General features: G+C 42.7%; 1 protein-coding gene and 1 long non-coding RNA gene across 10 annotated transcripts in view; one reads left to right on the top strand and one right to left on the bottom strand.

Annotated features, from left to right (window-relative positions):
* Positions 1-2,284, bottom strand: part of PLEKHA7 (pleckstrin homology domain containing A7) — a 132,514-nt gene extending 130,230 nt beyond the window's left edge. For all 3 annotated transcript variants that reach the window (XM_068685176.1, XM_068685188.1, XM_068685178.1), the window contains exons 1-3: positions 2,073-2,284; positions 1,864-1,940; positions 1,684-1,741 (exon numbers count right to left, since the gene is read on the bottom strand). In XM_068685176.1, coding sequence (XP_068541277.1) covers positions 1,684-1,741; positions 1,864-1,940; positions 2,073-2,155 — 218 coding nt within the window. In that variant the 5' untranslated portion in view covers positions 2,156-2,284. The remainder of the gene's footprint in view (positions 1-1,683; positions 1,742-1,863; positions 1,941-2,072) is intronic.
* On the top strand, positions 2,259-12,922 carry LOC137857943 (uncharacterized). 7 transcript variants are annotated; one of them, XR_011097408.1, is made up of 4 exons: positions 2,259-2,369; positions 2,726-2,889; positions 6,023-7,080; positions 7,887-8,289. It is a non-coding gene; the product is annotated as an uncharacterized lncRNA (long non-coding RNA). The 7 variants fall into 7 exon arrangements; XR_011097403.1 differs by adding an exon at positions 12,166-12,922 and having other exon boundaries at positions 2,292-2,889; positions 7,887-8,012; XR_011097404.1 differs by having other exon boundaries at positions 2,293-2,428.
* The last annotated feature ends 563 nt before the right edge of the window (positions 12,923-13,485 follow it).

Below are 13,485 nucleotides of genomic sequence, written 5' to 3'. Positions count from 1 at the left end.
ATACAGAGAACTGGATAAAGAAGAGCCCGTGGGTTTTGTGGACTGGAATGCCAGGAAATGGGATAATAGCATGATGTGAAATCATGCGTTTAGGGACCAGTAACCTTTTCTGTAAGCTGAGAACTCATCACCTGGAAGCAACATAGTAGGAACGCACAGAGCAATGAACTGTGGAAATCCCTGTATAAGGATGCTGATGCTTACACAAGCAAAAGAGGAACTCAACACGTCCACGTAAAAAAAAAAATCCAGAGAAATTCCACTCTGAGATGGAAACAGAGAGGCTGGAGCTGTCCTGGGGGAAGTATCACTGCTGACAAGGATACTGCGTCAGGTGAATCGTTGGTCTGAAATAGCAGCGATGCACTCATTTCTGCCAAAAATTGCTACTGCCCCTCACAAAACATTTTCTTGACTGCAGAGGACCAACTTCAGCTTTCATTTATCTCTAAAATACACGCTCCTTTCCCTATTTCATTACCCGCAGCGATTCCTCCTCAAGCTAAAGAATGCTATTAGCGCAAGTTACGACAACGACTGCACGTGAGCATAATTTAATGGATCCGAAATTAAAAGTTTTGTAATTGCCTGACAAACAAGATACAAGAACACTCTTCCAAACAGAGCAGCTGGGAAAAGGAACCATAAGCCGATCTAAAAATTGCCTGAGTAAACTTTTGGACGGGACAGAGAAACAAATGGGCGTATTCCTGAGAAGCAGGAGCTTGTGCTTCTGTATTTGAAGTGAAGGATGTGTTTACACTGCACTGACAGCCTGGACAGGTACCGTGATTTAGGGTTCCACCGGCCACCTGTGGGACCAGGAGGACTTTTAATTCGTTGCTTTCGAGGCACCAGGCATTGCCTGCAGGGTAAGAGCGGCCGCCCCGGTGCCGTGCTGCTATCTCACATGCACAAGCTGAGGGCAAACCTAACCACCCGCCACCCTGAGGGCTCCTCGGGGCAGCCACACAGGCGCTGCCCGGCGCTTTCCTGCTTCGTGGATGAGTGTTTTTGGATCCCCCGGGCTGCTGTTTGACAAACATCCCACCACTGGAGGTATTCCAGGTGCTTTTGGTCGGCCAACCCCTCCTGCTCCCGGCACAGGGCGGTTTCGAAGTTTGACCTTCGCTGTAAGCCACGGGCTTGTCACGGCTTTCGGGGCACGCTCTGGCTTATCACAACCAAACCTCTGCCACACGGGTGGCCTGGATTAGCGAAGCAGCGAGGCTCTCCGAGCATTTTCCAGCCCGTTCGGGCCAGTTTCCTGGAGCTCCTCTCCCTTTGAGCCTTCCCAAGGGAGACGCTGAGGCACCGCAGGTGCCACACACCCGCTTCCCCACAGCGCCTCCGCGTTTTACTTCAACTTGACCAAAAACCCCGACTTTCACCTCAGCACACGCACTTGTAAGGTGGCGTTTGCCTTTCCCAAGGAGGCTCCCTGCAGCACCCCGTTTCCTACAGCAGATCTCAGCGAACAAAGCCCCGGGCGGGCAGCGGGACACACACACACACACACACACACACAACCTGTTGCCGCTCAGTGCCGGGCTCGGGTCGCCCCCTGAGGGCTGAGGAGAGCCCCCCGGGTGGGGATGGGGTGAGTTGGGCTGGGTTGGGACGTTATGGGGCGGATGCGATGGGGTGGGGAGGGGAGGGTCGCGCCCCCGCCGCCTCACTCACTCGATGAAGTAGCTGGCGCCCTCCTCAGAGAAGCCCTCCTCCCAGCCGCGGGGCAGGTCTGCGGGAGGCAGCGAGAGAAAAAAAAATAAATAAATAAAAAAGGGAAGAGGGGTGAGGGCTGGGCTCCTCGCAGTGGGAAGCAGAGGAGGAGGAGGAGGAGGAGGAGGAGGAAGGACCCACCTGAGCGGATCATGTGTCCGGAGTTGACGGGCTCCCCGGTGCGCGGGTGCAGCCAGGTGGTGCTGCGGGTCAGGTCGCTGCGGGGAAGGGAAAGGGGGGGGGGAGAAGCGGACAAGACGCACCTGTTAGCAGCGGGCTGCTCCTCCCCGCCTTCTCCCCGTCCCCGTTCCCATCCCCGTCCCTGTCCCTCCCTCCCGCCGCCCCCTCACTCGATGAAGAAGACGCGGCCGTCCCTGCAGACGCCGTAGGACCAGTGCTGGGGCAGCGCCTCCCGCCCCACCGCCGCCGCCATCTTCGCCGGCCGGCCAGGAGGAGGGGAGAGGAGAGGAGAGGAGGGGGTGCGGGACGCGCAGCGCCCGGCAGCGCCCCCGCGGCCGCCGGAGGCACGGCCCGGCCCCGGCAGCAGCAGCAGGAGGAGGAGGAGGAGGAGAAGGGCCACCCTGAGGGGATGAAGGGCTGAGGGGAGCGCCTGCGAGGCGTGAGGGGCGGCAGGGAGCGGCGCGCAGGTGGCTGGGGAAGTGGCCGCGGTCAGCGCCGCGCCCGGCGGCTGTGAGGGGGAAGCCGGGTGAGGTGTCAAGAAACAAGGGGGAAAGTGCTGGTTTCAGCAACGCGCAGGAGCTTTTTCGGCTCCTAAAGAGCCAAAAAGCGTTAAAGGGAGGTGTGGAAAGCGGCAGCAATGCGGGGAGGGGGGGCTGCGCCCCGCCTCGCGGGTTTGGTGGGGATTTTGTGGAAATCTAGCAGGGTTTCGCAGCTGCTGAAGTGTTTCTAACCTCTACAGACATCACGCTATCCTAGTAACTTCCTTGACGTTACGCTATCATCTAACTCTTTCTCAATTTTCCCGTCTTCCAACAATTGACAGAATTCCCACTGCTCCTGCCTGACCACAAAGCAGCAGAGGATGACTTCTGGCCCCTTACCCCGTCACGGTTTTGATCGCAGCTTCCAAAACTAAAGCTTCTGTGCTGCTTTTCCTTGAAGCCCCATGATATTAGAAGTGAATTATCACATCACAAAGTACCTGCGGTAAGTTGGGTTCTCATGCAATTATACAGTAAATCAAATACTAGCTGCTTAGCGTCATTACATGCGAAATCTGCACAGAAGAGAGAAGAATCTCCTGCTCTGGAGAGATTAATGTATCCTGATGCCATGGAGCAAGTATTTCATTCTCTGTCAGCTGTGTGAACTCATTAAAGTTAGCAGGTAATTCCACCACCCTTTGGCCAAATGGATCTCTCCTGTGAATGTGTCCAGACTACCCTAGAGCCCACATCCAAAACAGCCAGTGGCGAACTCTTCCCGATGCTCACCTTACCTGAAGTGTGTATGCAGAATCGCCTCCTTTTGGTTGCTTTGAACCCAGCTCCGATTTCATTGATTCCCCTCAGTGCTGACAATGGAAGAGTCCAATTTATGCAGGGCCAACATTAAATTTAGCAGATTCTTTCTTTGCATCAAGTTCAAAGCTCCCTTTTATCAATTTGTGACCCTTGTCATATTACCAAATCTTGAGCTGATCTATCATAGTGCCTGCAGCATTAGAATACATACCTCAGTTAATTTCAGATAAATGCAGCGTCTAAAAGCTGTGTTCTATTGTAGTAACATGCAGAGCTCTATTCTAAAATTAAGATCAAGATGAAAACAATCTAAATTTATAAAAGTTCGCAAGCTAACCTGCATTTCGTTCATCATCAGGAGACAGGTTTATGACTTAGAGCAGTGGAGAAAGAATGCCTCCATCATTCATTAATAAGTTTATCAAATTCATCTGATTATTTTTTTTTTGACTGTTTTTCCTGTTTATAGCTGGTGCTAAAGCTCTAGTTTCAGTTGTCCCTGGCTGACCTCAGCCACTTTTATTTTCTTTTACATATCATTTATTGCTCTTGTATCTTGTCTGGAATAAGTTATTCAGAGTTAAATCAGGAGTTTCAGGCCACAGTATCAGGAATTCAGGTAATGGGAATGAAATGTGCTATTCAACAAGATCTAGAGTCTAATAAAAGTTAAGTTTCTAGGTTCCCTTTGTTGATAACTGGATAACCAAAGGAGTTCATGTCCCCAAGTACTGTGGGTTTGAACCCACATTTGGCAGCTCCATCTGAACGCATTACTAGGTTATTTGTTTTGTCTGCATCCTAAGAAAAACTTTCTCGGTTTTTGTTAAGTTTCTTTTGCCTAGGGAGGACAGTAATATATTTAAAAAAGGTGCACCAAAATCTTTATCTACACTTTGCTACTTCCAGGATAAAATCAAACAACCAAATATGAGCATCCTTTTCCTTTCTTTTCAGCCCTTTGCTTTACAATCCACCTTTACTGATCACCAATATCTCACTCTCATTTCTGTTTTGTTTTTTTCCCAGTTCTATATTATTTCCCCTGTCCCACTGAGGTCAGCATATTTTCCTGCACTTTTTCAACCCTTCATATAACTTCTCAACAAAATATACAGACAATTCTAGAAATAACACTGGAAATGCTTTTTGCAAGAATCTCCAACCAAAAAAATCTGGAAGTATGATTTCCATCAGTCACGGTTAGATCCAGTGTCTAGGAGGTTATAGAATCACAGCTGGATTTCACACAGTTGGCTGTGTACTCTAATGATCTATTTTCTATTTTTTCTAAAAATTGAGCATAATTGAATGGTCTTAGAGGTCAAGAGCTGCTGCTGTTTTGGGAAAACTTAACTGAAGTGAGCTAAAATACATAGAAAAACCTTCTAGTTATGGCTTTTTCAGGCTTTTTCATGGTCTGAACATTTTTTAAAGGACAAAGACAACCTCTGAAAGGTGAGAGGCCAGACAGAAGCAGAGCATTTGAGAAGCAATGAATTCAAATTAATGAATTCCGATTAAGAAAGCTCACGACCCGTGTTGTAAAATGTATAACGTGCCTTTTAGCATGATTTGCCAGCTCTGCTCATGACAGCTGAGAATTAAAATGACAATAAGTTACGTAGTGATAAAGATTAATTTGGAAGACCATTTTGGAGCAGCATGCCCAATTCTTTTTCTCATTACACTCAAATATAGGGTGTGCAAGTGAATTGTTCTTCAAGATTGTGCAGCGAAATTTCCATCCAGAGGTGACAATTGCTTAAGAGACCAGAAATCAAAACCTAAGTTCTTACAGGTAGAAGAATATGTTAATCAGACAATAGGGAAAATGTGAAAGATCTTGGAGGAATTTTGGCAAACTGGTACTCCAGGAACATTTCTGATACTGTTTTGCCAACATTGCAACACTGTGTCAGCTGATGGAGGAACTTCACTAAGGAACAGATCAGGTTTGTTCATTCAAATTAAGGAAAACAACTTCACTGTTAAACTCTCAAACAGCACGGGAAAGTCATCCCTGATAACAGCATTAATGATCCCAAAAATAGCACAATAAGAATACCAGCTTTGCCTATCTCTAGGCAGCTCAAGGAAACATGCTGAGGTCCCTGATTATTACAAGTTGGAACCCACAGAAATGGTAGGCTTCAAACACTTAAAGGCACTTCCTGGTAGGGTCTCTTCAAAAAGAATTATAAAGAAAAAAGGAGAACGTTTGCCACTGATTACCTAATGTTGGTATCTCAGTGCAGAATAAAAATAGTAGTGACATCAATGGGGCTCTTCAATAACCCGAAAAATCAAAAAAGGTCATGCAAAGTTAGAACCCATGCCATGCCATATGACTACAGAATACCATAAAGAAAAAGATCAAGCATGCTGACAGTTTGTTTATTTTTTCAAGTCCGAGATACAAAAATTGTTTTCATCAAGAAGATGGCCAATTAAAAAATATTTACATTAAACACAGACAAAATACTACCCTATTAGGTATGAGAAGCAAATAAGAAAACAAAAATACCTTTTTTTTCCAAAATAAAAATATAGTAATTTTTTTTTAAATACATATCATTCAATTGTATTCCCTGTTGACCCATTTCGGGGTGAAAATTAATTATCTTGATTTATACGAGGATAAATTTGAAGATAGGTACTACAAAGAAAATTTCCCAAATGTAGTTTTCAATAAAACAGATTAAGTAGGAATATGTCATGATATTCCCTTTAGCACCAGTTTTTAAAGGCTGGTCCAGACAAAATTTCTGTCAGAGAGATTCTAAGTATTATTGTTTGTTGTTGTTGTTTTCCAGATCAGGATGAGCAGATGATCTCACAAGATCCCTCTTAGCCTACCTTTCCAGGAAAACAGAAGCTGATTCAAAATGAGAAGTTTTTTAGAAATAAGTGGACGTAAAAAAATTTTCATCACCTGCTGCCTACTGAAGAGCATTGTTATCAAGTGGCTTCCGAGCTTACAGAAAGAACATGTGGTAACCACATGATCCACAGAAAATAAAAGAGCTGGACACAAGGAAGGGGTGGCAAGAGTCAGAAGGTATGGACGAAAGTCAGGCAGAACATCTGCAAGATGTTGCCTGTTTCCAGCCTAAGTATTTTTCAGGACAGGATTAATATATATCCAAAACCACTATCCAAAGCAAAATGATAATGGTGGCCTTTTCATGAAGGATATTAGAAAGCACTCCGTTTCAAAAAGATATTAATAATTGCAATTCCAAATAAATGTTGAAGAGAAACAGAAAGGTATTGTCACCGATGGATTGCATTTCATCTTTTTGTGATCACTGATATTAAATGAAACAGATCTTTTGCACTTTGTGGACAGTGCAATTTATGCCATGGGGAAAGTGATGGCAAATATTAGCAAAGGGAAGATTTTTAGAGCCTGCTTCCCTTGCAATAGATTAAGAGGTTACCCTAAATTTCCATGGGACTAGTGTCAGGCAAGAGTGCCAGAAGATAAATAGAGCTCATAAAGCAAAGAAGATTAAATAATGTAAAATCTATTATTGAGGGAATTCCAAATACGGAAAAAGGAATTATTCATTTTCCTGGCCACTGGAAAGAATATAAACAAGCTCAGATTGTAACTGCGTTTCCTTTGAGAACATTATGGAGCACGACAGGCGTTGCACAAGGGTATTATTCAGGCTTACTGTATCTCTACGCAGTATGAGCTGACTGATGACTGCACACACGGATCAGCTGAGTCTGTAACACTGCTGAGCAAGACAGATGGGAAAATGACATTGAGAAGGCAACACTCGTGCTGCATAACAAATCCGAACTTCTCCTTCCAAAACATGCTGAACATTCCCAGGAGTAAAACAAAACATCAAAAAACAAGGTAACTGTTTTTAGTCAGATGGTTTTCCATTCCCAAGTACTGTCAGTGTTTAGAATTGTGTTCATGCTAAAAGCACCTTTGTGGAATCCAGAAGGTAACTTCAAAATAATTCTACCTGTTTGTGTTTCCCATACAAATCTTCATTTTTATCCAGCTGATTTACCTTTTAGACGCTAATATCTGAATATATATCCAATTACTTTACTCTGCTGAATACCCTATTGCCTAGAAGATTTTTATTTCAGGAACCAAGTTAAGCTTGTCCCCTGAAATGCACAGAAATGCATGTGAAAGCAAAAATGAATGAATACATTGCCTAATGACTATGTCAATTTACAGTTTTCTGTCACACAAACTTTTATAGTTACTATATTTAACGCGGTCCTATCAGTTCTCTTCAATATTTTTCTCTTTTTCAATTCCCGAAGTCCCAATAATTTACATACCTCATGCCTAGAATCCTTGAACTAATAAGTTATATTTCATAATCAATAATTAAACTAAAAACAGTCAGAGTTTTGTCTACATATCATTCCAAAATAGCACAGGTGCCTATAGCTATCAGGGTGCACAGTGTTCGAGTTATTTGTAGAAGGGAGAAATACATTAAAAACACGAAAGAACAATTACATGTCAAAGTACAGGATCATTTCCAGAGATTTAAACAAGATTTATAATGAGCAGTTCAGGGTCTTTTTCTTACTTTCTTTGGCAAAGGGTGCTGTAGGCCTGACAACGCTGAGAAACACTCAGTTCAACATTTACACGTCTGTGTCTGTCAACGTTTGTTTTTTTTTTTTTCAAAGCAGAGACCTGAAGCCGGTTTCACATGTGTCATCCCACAGCCATGTGCACATGGGTGTGAAGAGGAGATCCTTTTGTAAGAAATGGGATGAAATAGAAGATGGACATCTCTAACTCACCATCTAAGAGTAAGAGCTTAGAATTTGAAATCCAACTATTGAATTTTCTCAAATTTCCTCACTGACTATGCACTTTCCTCCTGCTCCTTTCCCCAGAATTAGTGACCTCTCTTTTCTCTTCTTGGTCAAAGCTTTTTTCCCAGCTTCAAGCCCTCCACCCTGTGTAATAGCTCCTGGCTGGCATTACCCTTTTCCAGGACCTCTGGCAGCTGCCATTACCGTATTTGCCTTTTTGCAGTCTTCATTCTGACTTGTTTTCTAAAGAAACTAAACGTCACCAAATTCAATATCCAGGCTCCTTCCTGAAGTTTGTTTCTCATCTGCGCTGTAAGACTCAAGACCCCTCCCTGGAGTCCCCTCAATAACAAACCCCACACAAATCTCCGGACAAAATTCAGTTTTAGTGTCTTCTGCCCAATCTTTCCAGAAATGTTCTTTTCTCAGCAGGCTCATAACTCACCGAGGTCTCAGCCCTCTTTCTAAATGAGTTTTGCCTGGCAGAGAATCTCTTCTCGCTGAGATCTCCCAGTTCATGATTTTTCTCACCTTGTAAATACTCCATCACAGATTTCCCAATACCCTACTTCTTTTCTGTTTCTTCCATCTTTCTGTTACAAGCCTAGCAACCATGACTTTTTGCCAATCCTCTGCACCCATTTTTTTTTTTTCTCTCCCTATGCTGGACTCTGGTCCTTCCGTGGTTTTCCAGTTCTCTGCTAAGCAGCTAGATCCCCTTCACCCCGGGCTTTGATGGTTTGGAACAGCAATTGGTCAGTTTCTAAAGGCAATGTGATAAAGCATCTCTGTGTGAGCATGACAGAGCCAGTAGCTATAGTAACAGAAAAGCATAGTTTAAACACAAATGAACCAGAAATAAAATCCAGGAGAGGTCTCCCATCTTCCCCCTACCCCAAATATTGCAGGGTTCCCTAAATCGACTCCTACGTATCTTTCCTTAACCGTTATCTCCTCCCTAGCCCAAAACAGGGTGAGACAGAAATAAAACTTTTCTCCCCCCTAGTTTAAGGGCAATGGCCTCACCAGGGAGTCCCAGGAGGAGGCTGGGAGGTTAACCTGGGTTTGGGAGAGGACGTTTTCCACAGCACAGTGGTGCTGCTCTGTCTGGAGACATCTGTTTGCATCCCAAAGTAGGAAGGCTGCCTGCTGATGCTGGTGACACAGCACAGTTTCAGAGAATTCAAAATTTTTAAATAGAAATCGCTTAAAACAGTAACTTTTAAACCAGAAAAGCTTTCTGTGAGTTTTTGAGAAGAGCTCCTGAACCTCCACCAATCAAGGTATTAAAGAAAAGGTGCTTTTTTCAGCACTCATACCTTCTCCACTCCTCTAGAGCCTGTGTAGGTGGCCTTCCGCAGAAAGGACCAAAATAGACCTGGTGCCTCAGTGCTTTACAGGTCAGCAGGCTGCAAAACGCTGTTCAGTAATTTACTGCATTTGTACATGTCACACCTTTCCATTCTCTCTTTTTAAAATATACCTGTGGAAAGAGATAAGCAATGCAGGCTCAATTCGAACAAAAAAGATGTTTAGTGAACTCCATATTTTACACAAATTACAAGTAATTTAATGTTTTTTTATTTACTGCTGTGTCACCTTTCAACAAATTATTCATTTTTATTTGATATTCCCTTTCTGAGGGACTAAGATTGTTCCATACATCTATGAAATACACATAAATGTGCTCGTACATGTATTTTCAATAAAACCCACCCGAAATAGATTTCCTTTTAATCACCGAAGTAAGTTACCATGCAATTAAGGAGAAAGAATTAGGTGTTTCAGCAAGTTACATCCTAACAACTGGAATATTGTTATACCTGAATCAGTTTTATACTTTGACATCTTCCCATTGTTATCGAATAATAGCTAAAAACCTCTCTGGCTGTTATAAGACACCGTTATAAATAACCTCTATTATTTAGATATCTGACGGATGTAATCTCTACAAATGATGAATTATATCCCACTTCTTAATTACACAGTCCCCTGAAATCTAATTTAAATAGTAGCTAAGCAGATTAAATACAAAAAAAAAAAAAAAAGCAGTTCACAAAATGATAAATTTAGGCTTTTGGCTCAGCTCTGTAATTTTTCCACAGATGATTTTGCAAAGTATCATCTTCTGCAGCATCTTCTCAGGTCAGCGTAATCTGGATTTGCATATTGATTCATTCAGTTTCTATGTCAATCATTACAAAAAATTTAATAAAAAGAACAACTCTAATTGTTCTTCAGAGATTTAGCAATAATTACTCCCCTGTCATCTCAGTCAAGCTGATGTCTTTCACACGTTCTGTTTTTCAAGCATAACCACTGTACGCTTCTTTTGGGCACTGCATACTCTGCAAATGAGTATTTCATTCACTGAGACGTTGATGGCTGCCTTAACAACATACCACACAGGGGTTACACTTGATAAAATTGGAACTGTATTCTGTCAACAATAATTACGTGGGTGTTTTGCTCCTTTCCTGCCATAGCTGTCCCATGGCAACAGTGTAAAAGCAGCACTCTTCTTAAATACATAAATGAGTCCTCACATGACACGTGTCTGGCTCAGATTTGGCAAAGGCATGGTGAAAACAAAGACTTTTTTGAGAAAACATCACAACCACTCTTCCACTGTATGCAAATCTGTCAGGGACATGCTGATTCCCAAGCGGAGGGTACAGCTTTGCTGCAGTAACGGCAGCAGCAGGCTGAGGTATTTCCAGAGACAAAACAAGCTAACATTTTCACTTCAGGCCATTCTCTCCACTTTCAGACTAATTTCCAAAGAAATGCCTCAACTGAAGGTCATTCTTACAATTAACCCTGCTTTTGAAGCTGTTGTTGCTGCTAAAGCAAATCAGATAAAAACATTAAAAATCCTATTTTTTATCAGCATTACCTCCACCAGGACTGCAGACAAACAGCCGCTGTTAATGAAGGTGCTGTCCTATAAACTCTTGAAAATAATCAAAGTTTGGTGCATGGGAAATCAGCTTTATTGTTTCCAGTTGTTATTTTGAGAGTGTTTTTCTAAGATGGTTCTGAGATTGTAAATCAGGCTCAGGAACAAAAGGTATCCTACCTCACATAAAGCAGTCACAAGGAGAGTTAGGATGTTTCAGGCTTTTACCCTGGGCTCAGCAAGCATCTGAGACCAGGCAGCATCAAGTACAGCTCCAGCTCCAGTCCTTCAAACATCAGCTTTGGTGACAAGACTAGCAAAAAGGGCACTAGCACCCCGACTCAACTTTTTTCATTCAAGTCGATGCTAATGTAATGGGAAGCACCTGGCGATTAACAAAGTGGGTCAGATTTGGGGTGGATATGTAGGAGAAACTCTTTAAAAGCCCACCATATGTCCCTGGAAGCATCCTTTCTATGGGTTTTAACATCCTGGAAAGATGTTGAGAATCAACTGTAGCACTTGCCAAGCATAAGACTACTTGCAGAATGTAAGATGTATCTGTACAAGCATTCAGTACACAACAGTTTCACACCAGGGGAAAGAAATACAGCTCAAAATAAGGAGACGTGTAATGACAAGCTGTGTATTGGTATATTGACAAAACCCACTTTGCCTGGAATGTCAAGAGTTAGTCTCATGTTAGCCACATATCAATTGTCTTTTGTATCGTCACGTGGATGTAAAGGAAGCCCTGAGTGTTTGCTGTCAGCATCTGATTAACCACTGAATCCTAACCATGGTTGTGGAACAAAGAGCAATTTTATTTGATGCCAACCATTGTCTGCAGCAGTGCAACAGCACAGCTTCCATTAGAGGAGGATGAATTTGAATCCTGGTAAGATGCGGGGATGAAATGTTAACTTAGGCCAAATGAATATTCATATAGGAAAGTGAAAATAGGTGTCAAGGACTTGCTGCACTTAAGTCCTTGGTTACATGAAAACTGTACACCATTTGACAAAACAACACTGGTTTCTAATGATTCCTTTCCCCATATAATTTATTCATCTATTCCAGAGCAGTGTTTCAGGGCTTAACAACTATTTGTAAAGCTCTGGCTGAAATGCACTCTCTAAATGCAAAACATTACAGCCTTTACAATGAATGAAGGAGGGTAGATTACTGGTTCAGAAAAGCCACCGAAGCTCGTGAGCATGTGCATTTGAAGGGTATTTTACTTCACAGGCGAGGAAAGCCCTCTGCTACCATCCCATCCGCCTGAAAGGCTACGTGTGCTTCCTTCCAACCGAGTCCTCTCTGAAGTGCACAGAGAAAGAGGTTGGGTAACGTGGTCTCTTTTCTTATTTTCATCCCATTCCACCCTTATTTTCCCCATCGGGGGCAATGCCATGGCATGTCTTAAAGAACAGCTGTGAGAATTACCAACGAGGTTAAACAGCTCTATCACTGCCTTTGGGAACAGCTTTCCTTCATTTCTAAAGACAGTAACTGTCTTACTGATATGGCCTGGAGCTCTTCTCAATGCTTTGTGAATTTCAGCACTTTTATCACTATCAATGACATTAAGAGAAGAGCGCTGGCACACCAGGACAGCTGAGCTCTTTCGGCCCACCTTGGCACACTAACGAAGTCAGCTGCCGATTCTTGCCCAGCCATGGCTCTCCTTAGGAGACCAGCTTTCTGAAACAGACACTTCTGAAAGTGCATTACATGCCACCGACTTCTGTCTGCAGAAATGGCAAACAAGATGCTCTCATTTCCAGGCAGGACCTGTACGAAGATGCAGTTCTCTTGCCCACTGTTGCAGTACCGCTGCGTCTGCTAAAGATGCTCTGGGCAATTTTAAGCACTTGTATGTCTGCTGGAGAAATGAAGACTTCCAAAATAGTAATTCTCTTAAACTTTTTTTTTAACGTTATCCGTACACTGTGATAATTACATATTATTCCCGGTAATAAAAGTTGACATAATGGTAATTATGATGATGAATAGTTCCATTAATTGTAGAGGCAGACTAAGACTTTGTAAGAGCAGGTTTTAGTACAAAAAGAGGTACATCAGGTACAATAAACAGTGTGGAATTAAGTAGTCTTTCTTCCCACATTAACCATCTATTTCTCAAGCATTTTTTTTCTACATTATGGGAATTTGTGCTCTGGACAGTAAATGAGAACTCAGGAAAGGCAAAACTTTGGCTATAATTTTACTTTTCTGAATATTAATTTGTCTTTCTTACACCTGTAAATGGTGAATTTTTTATAGCTGCTCTGACTTCCCTCATACATAGTTCCTGCTGTATCTTAGCCGCATGGGTAAATACAAATATAAAACTCTTTTTTTTTTTTTTTTTAAATAGCCAACTTTAAAGTCAAATATCATTTTTTGTCATTAGCCAAGCATGGAAAGTAGTTTGGCTGAAATATAATCTGAATATTAGGGGTCACTGTGAAGACTGTTCTGCTGGGAAGGAGAAAGATGACCGGAATTCTCGATGACACCAACTCCTCTGGCAGTGCTGTATATGCAAATAGGATTTATAGAAAC

This window comes from Anas acuta, chromosome 5, assembly GCF_963932015.1.
Source record: "Anas acuta chromosome 5, bAnaAcu1.1, whole genome shotgun sequence".
Taxonomy (NCBI): Eukaryota; Metazoa; Chordata; class Aves; order Anseriformes; family Anatidae; genus Anas; species Anas acuta.
Note: the sequence above shows the minus strand (reverse complement) of the source record. Positions and strands in the feature narration are given on the sequence as shown.